We start from the raw sequence: 12,547 nt of genomic DNA, 5'->3' as shown, positions 1-12,547 counted from the left end.
CATTCCCACTGCAGTTAGAATCAAATTATGAAATCATGGGGAAAAAAGAACTCAAATTTAATCTGGCAAAGTCGGTTCCATTTATCAACTGAGAGCAGAGAACAAACTAAGTGCTCTGCCCTTAGGATAAAATGTAGTGTCTACACTCACCTAAGACTTCATTTGGGAAACAGCCTGAATTCAAGGCTTTCTGGTCTACTGAATTCCGGGCCAGCCAGGGCTACATAGTGAGACCTCCTGGGGGTGGAGGATTAAAAACTGTTGTCCAAAGACATGGCAGGTAAAAGTTCTGACAACTTGAGTTTGACCTCCGTAACATGCAGTGAGGAAAAATCCCTGAAAGCTGTCCTCTGACCTCTACACTTACTTTCCTGCCTCCACCTATAGTAGAATTTAAAGGACTTGAAACCCTATAGCATTAGTCTTCTACTCAATCTGTCAAGGTCTTCTCAGCTTAGTCATGTGCTGTTAACAAAACAATTGTGAAATCAGAACGCAAACAGGCTAGCAGCCCACTAAGCTTTACCAGTTATAATGGTTCATCAACTTGACCATATCTGGAGCCAACTCAAACTCAAGCAGCTGGGCCAGCCTGTGTGAAGGCAGGAAGCTCACCCTAAACCTGGGCTGTACCTTCAAGTGGCACCTCACAAAAAGGACATGGAGGTTTCTGCTTCTTGCTCAGGCACCCTCTCGCTGAGACATCCCTTCTCTGATATTAGAACTTACTTCTTTGGGATTCTTCATGCAGACTGAAAACCAGCTGAGACATTCTTGTGGACTGTACTGAATTCTTGGCTTTTTTGTTGGATACCAAGTTAGACTAGCTGGACCACACCCTGTAAGCCACACTAGTGAATCCCTTTAAACATATATGTATCCATTTTGTTCCTCTGAAGAACTCTTAATGTACTAGTACTCAAAATTTTTCATTCTTCTTCAACACCTGAAATCTCAAAGCTAGGCTTCTTTTATTCACCTACTTGTTTTATTGGTTTGTCAAGACAGGATTTGTGTAGCCCCGGCTGTCCTGGAACTTGCTCTGTAGACTAGGGCAACCTTGAACTTGGAGACTGGACCTGCCTTTGCCACCTGAGCGTGGGACTAAAGGTGTGCACTACCACCACCTGGTGGAACAAGGCTTGTGAATGGCTAGCGTTTATCAAGTGGCCTATCAAGCTGCCTGGATGTTATGCGATAGTTTATCTAAATTATAAGACTATTCAAGGGGACTCCATCTCAGACTGGTAGAACATTGAAATTCAGTCAAGCTATTCAAACTCAAGTACAAAAGGCTGGTGCTCCCACAGCTGCTGTGGCCACATTACATGGGTACAGCACCACCTTGTGGTCACTCCTAAACAAACCACTTGCTACCAGGCTATTGGGGATTTTAGAGGGGAAAGGCCACTAATTATATTTATTCTACAAGAAACTAAAGCATTCAGGGTGTTCTCAAACATTCAGAAAGCCACAGTCTGGTCACTTTTTTTTTTTTTTAATAACTTTATTTTTTTCTCTTCACATCTTTTAAAATAGAAACAGCCCATGAACACAGTTTCTTCTTCCAAAACCTCAATTAAATTGATTGCCTCAGAAAGGCTGTCAGAACACCACTTGGAGCTACAGGTCACTGGTTTACTTAATGCCTTTGCCCTGGGTTCAGTTCCCAACAGTGGAGAGGGAAGAGACAAAAACAAAAACTACAAACCAAAATCTAAACATCACTCCCCTGCACAACTACTGCACACACCAGACAGCAAATTTCTGCCCACAAAACACAGCCACTCAGAATTAAATCTGTTGTCAGCCAGACTCCTCTCTGCTCGGCTCTGCAGTTCTTTCACCAGCTAATCCCAGGCTGATGGCTGTCTTTCTGAGCAGTGAAATTAGAAATAGCCTCGTTCTAGTCACCTCTCCACCTGACCAGCTGGGAAATTCTCTCTATGCATCTCTCCCTGGTTTGTCTTCTTCCTTAAACATTGCTAGCAGTTGTACAGAACAATGGATAGTGTCCATTAACCTGAGAAGTGGTTTCAGCCTGACATCTTTCCTGAGCTAAAAATGAGGAAAAGCAGAGCTATGGCCTTCCTGCCACAGGGTCAAGAGAGAAAGTTCTGAAGGGCAGCACTGGGAAGCAATAAACTCCTTAAGACAAGGGATGAGAGGGGCGTGCTCTAGCTGAGGGTACAAAACAGTTATCCCGGAGGGGAGGACACATTTATTTTCCTTTTCTGAACTTCCCTGCTCCCCCAGTCTTTGCTTTCTTCTTAGCAGGCCCCTTGGGTTCTGGCTCCTTGCGCTTAGCTGAGGAGAGCGAGCCCGTCACTTTGAAGAAATCATCAAGGCGCCCCTGGGTGCTGCCCTGGCGGCTCTTATTCAGCCGCTTGACCCCACTACGAATTCGCTCCTCAGAAAACTGCTTTTCACCACACATAAATTTGACCAACTCTTCTTCATTCGGCTCGCTCCACTTCAGCTCCACAGACTCTGGGTCCAGTACTTCAGGCTCCAGGAAGAGCTGCTGGGCTTCCTTGTGGAGCCAGTTTTCCGGAACTTGGTACTTGCTGGGATCCAGCCGCCTCACGATCTCCTCGATGCTCTTATGCTTCTGGATGAGGTCCACAGCCCGCTTGGGCCCAATGCCACGGATACTCTCACAGTAATCGCTACCCAGCAAGATGCACAGATCCACAAACTGCTCCTGGTTCAGACCCAGCTCCTGCAGGACTCGGCTCAGGTGGAACTCTTGGATGGGCAGCTTCTTGGCCTCACTCGCAGTTAAGTGTCGCATTAGCACGGGGCTGCCAAAAGTGAGGCAGTCCATGTCCTCCGTGGCTGCCGCATAGACTTTGCCAGCCTTTGCCAGGGCAGCACAGCTGGCCTCCGCCTCGCTGGGTGCATCAAGATATGGGATGCCCATAAGGCTCAGCAGATGTTTGCACTCATCATTGTGTTGCTTGGTGACCTTCACGAGCCGCTTTGTGAACTTCTCTACCTCCTCCTCTATCCCAGCCTCCTGAGCCTGCTGCAGTTGCTTCTCAGCCTCAGCGCGCCTTTCACTGCGTTTGGCCAGCTCGCCTGACTTCAGCTGTGGTGGTTTGCCATCAAAGACATACACAGGCTTGATGCCGTTTTCCATCATCCGGATGGTACGGTAGAACATGCCCATTAGGTGGCTGGTGGTCTCCCCCTCCTCGTTCTGCAGCACATCCCCACCCTGACGAACAGCAATCAGGAACTGGTAAATGCTCATGGAGGCATCAACGGCCACTTTGCGACCAAAGTAGCTCTTGATGTCATTCTCACGGATGGCACTGGGGGCCACATCAGCAATTAGTTTGGCAAGGCCTTGAATTCCCATGGTAACGCAGGAGTAATGGCTAAAACAAAGAAAGACAAGAGGAGGAACTTGGAGGATATAAAAAGGAACAGAAGTTTTAAGCTGCAACATTCACCAGTCCCATGTTTAATCAAAGTTGACATGAAACACAACAGGACTGTAAGTCAGCAGGAGATGCAAAGGTGAACAAGATGCACATCTACAGTGCACCCAACTAACAAGCAGGCCTCCTAAGAATCTGGGTGCTTCGAGGAATGAGACCCTGGATGTCCCTGAGTAACTTAAGGGCTCTGAATAACACAATGGCACAATCTGTCATACAGAGTGCCTTCAGCTTTAATCTGCATCACGGACCGTAGAAAGCAAGAGTGCTTAGCTTGGCTTGAAGGGTCCTGAAATTATAAAGGCAGATGTGTGACCCCTTAAGAGCAGGTTAAGCACCGGCTGTGCAAATATTGTCTGACATTTTGCTTCTCCGCTGATGTTGTCTAACTGATGCAGCACACCTGAGGGATACACCTCTGAGTTAGGACCAGGACATCTCACATGCTGGTACCCTTGCCTTCCCATCACCCTTAGCACCTGAGAGTCTCTGTTTTTATCAGGATGCCAGAGGAGTTTTAAGTCCTCCTCTTGTACTCTCTTCCCACAACTAAGTCTGGAACGTGAACCCCATGACTTCCATCACAGATCCTGAATTAAGGGCTGGCATGCTGGATTCATGCAGCCCAATACTGCACTTCTGTGGTTCAAGACTTCCACTAAATTGTTCCTAGGGAATTATTTCCAAAACTACCCTCACAATTTTTAGCTCTTCCAACTGAGACATTAATTTTCCTTTTATCTAATTATTTTTCTTTAATGGACTTTAGGGGAAAAAAAGGTAAACAAAAGCAACAAAAAAAAAAAAAACTAGTTGTGAATGATGGCACACATCTTTAATCCCAGCATTTGGAAGGCAGAGGCAAATGTATCTGTTGAGTTCAAGGCCAACCTAGTCTACATAGCAAGTCCCAAGCCAGAGTTATACAGTGAGACCCTGTTTCAAAAAAAAAAAAAAACAAAAAATTAAATTAAGAAAGAGAATCAATCTTAAACAAAAATATCTGCATTGTATCGGTCATCTTAATGCATTAAATGTATAATAAAAGAATTTTCTAGTATGCAATTTATTAAGGTCATCTTGCCCGCCCAATGTCAGTATCCAGACCATAGCTGTGTCTTTCTTCTTCCTGCCATTCTTTCTTACTTCTTCCTGATCCGTACTAATTCGATTCCTCTATACAAGCAGCAAAAGCTCAGCCGTAGGGCTGAAGATTGTAGCTCTCACTGGTACAGTAGCTTGCCTAGCATGGGTTAAGTCCCAAATCCAATCCCTATCCCAGAAATTAAATAAAAAACTCAGCCTTGAATGTGGTGGGTTATTTTGGTGGGGGGCGGGGTAGCAATGGGGACCGACCTAGCATCCTCCCTCATACATGCTAGCAAGTGCTCTACATCTTCAGGTTTGTGAGACACAAGTCACTTCTGAGTTGTAAAATAAGAACGATAATCACTTCTGCCTCGCAGAAGCAGTCAACCAAAACGTCAGAAAGAACACACACATCACCAAATGCTGTGCCATGTTCCCTAGTCAACCATATATATGGTTTACACCTCACTACTTAGCTAGAACGAATACAGGACTCATCATGTCAAACAGAGGGAAACTTGTTCTGTCCAGACCGTCTCAGTCCCGCCTCCACAGGACCTTCCGTATAGCAAAGCCTTAAATGAAATGGCTGCAGGCAGGATAAAAACACACCTAGCTCCCCTGCGCCCCACTCTCCGGAGGTCAACTGATCAGTCATCGCATTAACCGGGCCTCACCGTTCTGAGTAATCTTCCAGACTTCCCCTATCCAAAAATGTTCTTGGGACATTTCCAACACCTGTCTCAGCCAGATATAGAAGCACACTGTCTCTTGATGTCAGCAGACCATAAGCCTATTTCCCCGCTCTATACTCCTCACAAGGGCCCTGAGATGAATACGTCCTGGTCATTAATCCTCACGGGGAGGAGGTTATTACCTTCCTACCAGCGAAGAGAGATGCTCGAAGCAAGACGAATGGCTCAAGTCCCGGACTGCCTGGTGCTGCTCCCGCGGCCCTCGCCGCTCTCAGAGACGCTTCCGCGAGACCTCGCCCAGCCTCGAGTGCACGAGGCTTCAGCAGCTAGCAGTAGTTTGGAATCTCCAGTGTTCTCTGTACAGTCCGGAGCCCGCTCTTCTGTGTCAAGCCGAAGTCGTTTCCAGCTTCGCCGCCTTCCAAAGCCCGCGCTCCCGTCACGTGACCGACCAGACGCGAACAGCCTCCTGGGAAATGTAGTGTATACCCCGCCATGTCCGAAAGCAGCTTTCATAGTGGGCATTCTTTCCGCGAAAAAATGAATTAAAACCTAAACTTTACACCACCCTTTCCCACAGTCCGACCCCAGATTACTCACAGCAGGTTCCCATAGTCCTAGTTCCCGTACCCCTAAAACCATGGGACTACAAGTCCCACAATGCCACGCGCAAGGGACCACATCCTTTTCCTGTTGCTCAACGCGCTTGCTCCTGCCGACGTGTTCTTCCGGTGGCGGATCGGTGGTTTATCCTGTGCGAGGCAAAATGGTGAGATGATGGGAGTTGCGGACAGCTCAGTGGGCTGGGACCTAGGGCTCTTTATGCCCGGTCCTCACCGCGTTCTTACGCAGAGGCCTCAGTGTGCAGTGCCCGGTGGGTGGGACGCCGCTGAAACTCTGAGTTTAGGGACGGGAAAGCAAGTAAGCCCCTCACCATGTATTCCTCAGGCTGAAGTTTTCATCACAATATGCTTATGATGTCGTTGATTGTAAGTCTGAAGGTCACAGGGTGCACTTTGCAAACCCTCGCGCGTTTATTCCTCTTTTTTATGATTAGTTGTCTATCTGGAAGTCTTCCTTGCTGAAATTTTACTCATCCCGCAAGGCCCTTGTATAAATGTCATTTCCTGGTAAAACACATGTCTTTCATAGGTACTTGTCTGTCTTCTGGGAGCTCTCAGTCTAAACACACCTATTGCCACGTTTCAAGGACTTCTCTTTTTACCTGCCACGCCTCCTAGTGACCACCATCTGACGTGCATCTAGTTCTGAGATGATGTCTATTCATCTTTGTATTCCTGTTGCCAAACACTGGGCCTGCATTTGGAGGTTCCATAAATGGCAGCAATTGTCCTTGGCTCTTTTAGGGGGGAACGGGGACATAATTGTTTACTGAATTGAATTTCTGTGTCTCTTAGAACAATGGGCTCATTTTACTTCTCTGGAGTTGTTATGTTCTGGACTTTAGAAACATTGGCTAGAGAGTGACAATGGAAGTTAACATTTGTACAGAACTTTACGTTTATAGCCCTTTCACAGGGATTATCTCATCATCTTCTCTGCAACTTTAGGACAGAAACAAATACCTATTGAGCAGTTACTCTATGCTGGGCAGTAAACTAGATGTGTCAACATTCATCTTTCTCCAATCGTGGATCAGCCATGTGACAAAAATAAGTGTTACAACTACTTAACTCAGACACTGATGACTCAGTAGGGCCAGGATTATCCCACTTGTACTATGCCAAGAGATCCCTGTGCCCCCTCCTAAGGCAATGAAAAAGACAACTCCTGAAATAGAATTTGAGCTGTCTGTAGTCTAGGCTCTCGATTCCTGCACAAATTAACATGTTAGAGTCTGGACACTGATCCAAAAGCAATGGAAATTGTGGGCGAGCTTTTTCTTTATGCATCTTTTTTCTCCCAGGCAGATCCATGACTTACATAGCGATCATTAGCTAGAAAACCCTAAGAGCCATTTTCCTCTATGCCTGAGCCTCTGACTCTTAGCTGCTCTTATTTCACTGAAAGGAAAGCTGCTGCCGCCATTCTTTGCTGTTTTATTGTTGTTCTGTTTCCCAAGGCTGGGGACCACACTTAAGACTTCATGCATGCTAGGCAAATGTTCTGCCACAAAGCCTGCTGTGTCTACTTTTATTTTTACTTATACAAGTGCACTGCAGCTGTCTTCAGACACACACCAGAAGAGTGCAGGACATTCCCACTTTTAAGATGTGATATAGGGTTGGGAGATGGCTCATGGGCAAAGGTTTGGTGTACAAGCCTGATAACCTGAGCTGGATCCTAGAACCCACGTCATTTTTTAAAAAATCTAGATGTGCCCAGGCCATGGTGGTGCCTTTAGCACTCAGAAGGCAGAGGCAGACAGATCTCTGTGAGTTTGAGGCCACCCTGATCTATAAAGAGTTCCAAGACAGCCAAGGTTACCCAGAGAAACCCTGTCTCAAACAAAACAAAACAAAAAAGCCAGATGTGGTAATCCCCCATAACTCACACACAGCAAGATGGAAAATGGACACAAGAGAAACACCCAGAAGCCTGAGGGCTAGCTAACCTGGAATGTGTGTTACAGTGACCAAAAACCAAGAGAGACCTTGCCTCAGAAAGGGGAGAAGACAACTCTCAGAAAGTTGTCCTCTAACTTCCACCCAAATTCTAAAAGAAAGTGGGAAAGGGGTTGGGAGATGACCTGCAAAATGGCTCAGTGGTACTTTCAAGCCTGGTGACCTGAGGTCAATCTCCAGGACCCACATGGTGAAAAGAGAAAACCAGTTTTTGCAGTTTGTCCTCTGACCTTCCCATGCACTCATTGGTACCTTAACCCACACATATATACAGTAAATAAAGGTAATAAAATTTGATACACACATACACACACACACACACACACACACACACGATTGTAATTTCCATAGTGAATCACTTGAAGGAGTTTTCAGCAGTACACAGCTGTTCCAAGGTCTCCCCAAACTGAAACTGAGATTGATCTGCTTTCTTCCCTAGGAGCTCGAGGCCATGAGTAGGTATACCAGCCCAGTGAACCCTGCTGTCTTCCCTCACCTGACTGTGGTACTTCTGGCCATCGGCATGTTCTTCACGGCCTGGTTCTTTGTGTATCCTTTATTTGCATTCAGGGGACAGAATTAGTGACCATAGAACTGAGAGGAAAAGCACATCGGATAACTACTACTTTTTTCCTTTGAGGTGAGATGGAGACAAAGTGAGTTAGGAGGAGGCTGGTGCTGCCCAAGGACAAACCATGGCCTCGTTTTCCAACTTCGAGTTAGCTCAGTTTGTGTTTTGAACTGAAATTCAAAAGGTGGTTTGTTGGTATTTGGGGGTTTGGTTTGGTTTGGTCTTGTTTTGAGACAGGGTCTCACTGTGCAAACAGACATAGCTGATGTGAAACTCAGGGGGTCCATCTGCCCCTGCCTCTGGAGAGTGATGGGATTACAGGGATATACCACTACACCCAGCAGAAAGATGATTTAAACAGGGATATGCTCAAGTGCCTAGAGTTTGGCACTTAGTCCTAGCTGTACCATAGGTGATACATGACCAGAGGTAATTGGCCTAAGTACTATGGGCTCTTCCTCATGGATGTTAGAGGGGCATCAGAGTTCATACCATGTCTTGGGCATCTCTCTGCCTGACTACATCAAGCCAGACAAGCCTCCGAGGAATCCCTTAGCCTATGTTTCCCATGAAGGGTAATCCTAGGCAGATCCTGCACTATAGTTCATCTTTGCTTCTCCTTAGCAGTCCTACCTAGTTACGAGGTCACCTCTACCAAGTACACACGCGATATTTACAAAGAGCTCCTCATCTCCTTGGTGGCCTCACTCTTCATGGGCTTTGGAGTCCTCTTCCTCCTGCTCTGGGTTGGCATCTATGTATGAGTCTCCAAGGGTAAGAGCTGTGACAAGACGGCACATGTATGAAGAAGCCTCATACAGGCTTCAGTGGGTCTCCTCCATGCAAGACTTTAGGGTTCATGGGGACAGAAAGACTGGGGATGATCAGGACCCTCTCCCCATCTTTCATGGGGCTTTGAGCCAAGCGTGAGCTGATGTGTCAGTTCTGCGTTTTCCGTAAACTCAAGGGCTCACTGAAGCGTTGGGTGTACTTGGTACGGATGTGGGTGAAAACTACCTATGGTTTTATATCTGCATTCTTTGAAGTCACACATGATGACTTGGAAAGGAGCTGTGACTTATAATATACCAAACAGGTCACTGAAGTCAGTCCTGGTGACCCTTCCTCAGTGATCGTTCTGTTGGCTTTTGTGTAGCCCTTGCTCAGGGGGCCATAGGGCTACAGGGAGGGGATGTGAAAGGTCATTGGACTCATTCTTAATTCTACTCTCCTCTTTCAGGTACCCACCGGGCAGCTCACCAAGTCTCTGCTTTTGTAAATTAATTTTTTACCTTTGCTCTGTGTCCTACCTGCTGTTTACAATAAAGGCAGATGTGTGACAGGCCTGCCTCGTGTCCGTTCTGAGGGGAGGAAACCGTTCTGAGGGGAGGGAACCGGGGTTTCCTTGACTGATGAAGTCCCACCTTTTCCACTTCCTGCCTTTCACCAGTACCTAATGCTAGAAATGTGTCCTCCCCATGGGATCAAGGCCATGTAGCAGCATTGTCTTGTCATTAGTTCCAGGCTTACCTATGCTTAAGAACAAACTTCTCCAGGACCTAATAGCAGTCAACTTTACCCTGGACCAGTTTTCTCTGAATGCAGCCACTATCTTCGGGCTACGGGGCCCTAGGGTCAGCCTGTTTCCTTAGATGGATTCTCTCTAGGTGGGCAGTGGCAGGTACATGGGGAAGGTCTTTTGGATGTGTGTTGTCAACCCAAGTCCAAGGATGAGGAGCATAAAGATAGGGAGTAGCTTTCTAGTCCTTTTATGTGGTGGCCAGGAATTCTAGGCCCCCTAGAAACTACACTGGAGTCAGCTTGGTCTGCGGTGACTCCCCCCAGAACAGTCTCAAGAAGATGCCAGAGGCAAGTGCAGATACAAAGCAGTATTTATACATTTATTTATATATTTACTTAAGAAAAGGCCCGTGGGGGACAGGAAGCAAGTAGGCCGAGCTGCATCCACAGTCAGAGCGAGTACACGATAAATAGGAGTCAGAGCTCACAGAGAAAATGGGGAGTTAACAAGAAGGGAGATGCTCTATGAACACGCAGGCTGCTAAGGGGTACAGCATGGGCAGGGATCTATGCTGCGGGGGGTGGGGGGGGAGGACTGGGGGAGGCCTATATACAGCCTAAAGCGAGATTAGCCCAGTGACTGTAGTAACAGCAGAGGGAAGAGAGTAAGGGGTGCCAGCTAGGCTGTCAGCTTCCAGCCTGTGGCCCTTACACCTTCCCCTGAGCCTTGTTATACTTGGGGCTTAAGGCAACTTTGGTCCAAGGTTGACCCTCTCAAGCAGCTTGGAGCCCAAGTTTGGCCCCGACTCACTGAGGACCTCTTCCCAGGCATGCAAACAGGCAGTTGCTAGTGGGCCTAGGGCTAGCTGTGTCCAGATAGACTCCAGGGGGTAGAAGAGGGTCACTTTCCAGTTAAGGACTGAGGGGCCAGTCTAAAAACACTTGCCCCTCTAGTCAGGGAGCCCAGGATGTCTCTAAAGCAGTGAGGCTGGGCGGTCTTAGGGTGCTGTGGGAAGGACTGCCTAGTGGGAGAAAAGAACAAGGTCATAAGGGCAAGCATGGCCTGATGTGGGGAGCTGTGATTCCTATGGTAGAATGGAGCCGAGTTGGGGAAAAAGCTTGGGGGCGAGACATCCTGCTATTTTCCTATCCTGAGGATAAGTGCTTTGAGATCCTTGGCAGGACCCACAGTTGACAGCTTCCCAAACTTGGCTCCCCTATAGAAAGGCCTCCCATTTAGAGCTCAGAATGAGAGGTTGGAAAAGGCAGGGCCTGGTTTCCAAAGGGCCAGAATACCACAGGGTAAGAGCAGTTCCCTTTCCCGCTGCTGAACCTATGACGTATGGCTAATGATTGACACACTCCTTCCAGGAGCCTGCATGTAATCAGAATGCTGTAGGTGCTACCAAGAAATGCCAAAGCTGTCACTTGAGTAAAACCTCTCAACCCAAACTCACCACTCCTCTCCTAGGGGTAGAAGAGGCAGAGATGGGACCTAAGCAACGAGAGAAAAACTTGGGGTCTCGTCTGCTAGTATCCCTCCACTTTCTCACTCAGCTTTCCCGTTCTGTCCCACTCCTTGGTGCCCTGCTTTAAGTGCATTTAATAATTACATCTTTAACAAAAGTTATCTGCGTTCACCTTTCAGTAGAAACCAGTATACTGCTTGCAGGGATTCCTGCTCCTCTGCTCTTGACACCAATTCTATCATGAGTTTGGGAAACTCCCAGGAACACAGATCTTGGGAGCTCACAGGGAACCACCCTTTCCAGGGTACTTTAGGTTCAAGGGTCCAAGGCTGACCTGGCCTGTCAGCCCTACGAGGGTGGTTCCACCAGGCACTAGAAGGCTTAAGGCACAAGGTCAGCTTCTCCAGCCATCCAGGGCAGCCCTGACTACCTCAGGGTTTCTTAGGACCTAAGCTCTCCCAGAGAAAACTCCTGAACCAACCACAGTTAAAGCTTAGAAATCCAAGTCTAGTGTAACAGTCAAACCCTAAAGTTACTACCAAGCTGTCCCTCCTGGGAACAGCATAAGGGTGAGAGTTATTGGCTCTGCATGTCCAGCCAGGTGTTAAGAGGTCTGGGTCCAACGCCCATGGGTCTTCGCTCCACCACAGCTCAGAAGGGAAGGCAGGGAGAGTGGAAATGGGCAAGCCAGCCCCTCCAAGGAACCGTAACTAGACAGCCATGAATTGGTCCTGTGCTGTCCCAAGGAGATGGCTAGAAGGAAGACCCAGGAGGCTGTTCCCACTAGCCCCCTCTGTGCTGTGTGAGGGTGACCAGTTGGCCCAGCAACTCCAGTGTAAGGACTTCCAGTCTCCCCAGTCAAGGGAGGCAGTGAAGAGCAGAGAGCTGGCCTGCAGCAGGCTCCAGTGTAACACATTTGCATCCAGTGTTGAGGGCCCAGGGACCCCAATCCCGGCTGTGGCACTGCCTCAGGAGGCAGCTCAGTCACACAGGCGGTAAAAGTGGAAGAAGTAGTCTGTGGCTGGCTGAACGATGGCCTCTGAGCTGCAGTTGGCCTGACCCTATGTGGAAGGGAAGTGAGGATGGGTAAGGTGGTTGCCCCAAGCCCTATGCTTTGCAAAGCCCTTATTTCTCTCCCAAGCCCCACACTGCAGACAGGTCCTCAGCCTCTGTG

At 47.9% G+C, this 12,547-nt stretch overlaps 3 protein-coding genes across 4 annotated transcripts in view; 1 reads left to right on the top strand and 2 right to left on the bottom strand.

Moving 5' to 3' along the window:
* Positions 1-1,606: 1,606 nt before the first annotated feature.
* FEN1 (flap structure-specific endonuclease 1) lies at positions 1,607-5,620 on the bottom strand. The gene is made up of 2 exons (XM_080913321.1): positions 5,413-5,620; positions 1,607-3,383 (listed from the first exon to the last, which is right to left on the bottom strand). Exon 2 carries the CDS (start codon positions 3,362-3,364, stop codon positions 2,222-2,224), a length of 1,143 nt encoding a protein of 380 aa, XP_080769447.1. The 5' UTR covers positions 3,365-3,383; positions 5,413-5,620; the 3' UTR covers positions 1,607-2,221.
* A 317-nt stretch (positions 5,621-5,937) lies between these two features.
* On the top strand, positions 5,938-9,725 carry TMEM258 (transmembrane protein 258). Its single transcript, XM_080911546.1, has 4 exons — positions 5,938-5,996; positions 8,252-8,361; positions 9,021-9,157; positions 9,624-9,725. The coding sequence occupies exons 1-3, from the start codon at positions 5,994-5,996 to the stop codon at positions 9,145-9,147; spliced, it is 240 nt and encodes a 79-aa protein (XP_080767672.1). The 5' UTR covers positions 5,938-5,993; the 3' UTR covers positions 9,148-9,157; positions 9,624-9,725.
* A 2,628-nt stretch (positions 9,726-12,353) lies between these two features.
* The window catches only part of MYRF (myelin regulatory factor), a gene marked incomplete at both ends in the record, with an annotated part of 29,190 nt that continues 28,996 nt past the window's right edge, over positions 12,354-12,547 (bottom strand). For both annotated transcript variants that reach the window (XM_080913166.1, XM_080913167.1), the window contains one exon: positions 12,354-12,434. In XM_080913166.1, coding sequence (XP_080769292.1) covers positions 12,354-12,434 — 81 coding nt within the window. The remainder of the gene's footprint in view (positions 12,435-12,547) is intronic.

The sequence above is a fragment of the Micromys minutus genome, assembly GCF_963924665.1.
Source record: "Micromys minutus genome assembly, chromosome: 2".
In the NCBI taxonomy this organism is placed as follows: Eukaryota; Metazoa; Chordata; class Mammalia; order Rodentia; family Muridae; genus Micromys; species Micromys minutus.
Note: the sequence above shows the minus strand (reverse complement) of the source record. Positions and strands in the feature narration are given on the sequence as shown.

Bases quoted from the DNA above. Each gene is read 5' to 3' on its own strand.
- FEN1 (XM_080913321.1), bottom strand. From the start codon at position 3,364: ATGGGAATTCAAGGCCTTGCCAAACTAATTGCTGATGTGGCCCCCAGT.
- TMEM258 (XM_080911546.1), top strand. The intron at 8,362-9,020 runs GTATCCTTTATT...AGTCCTACCTAG, and splicing joins TTCACGGCCTGGTTCTTTGT to TTACGAGGTCACCTCTACCA.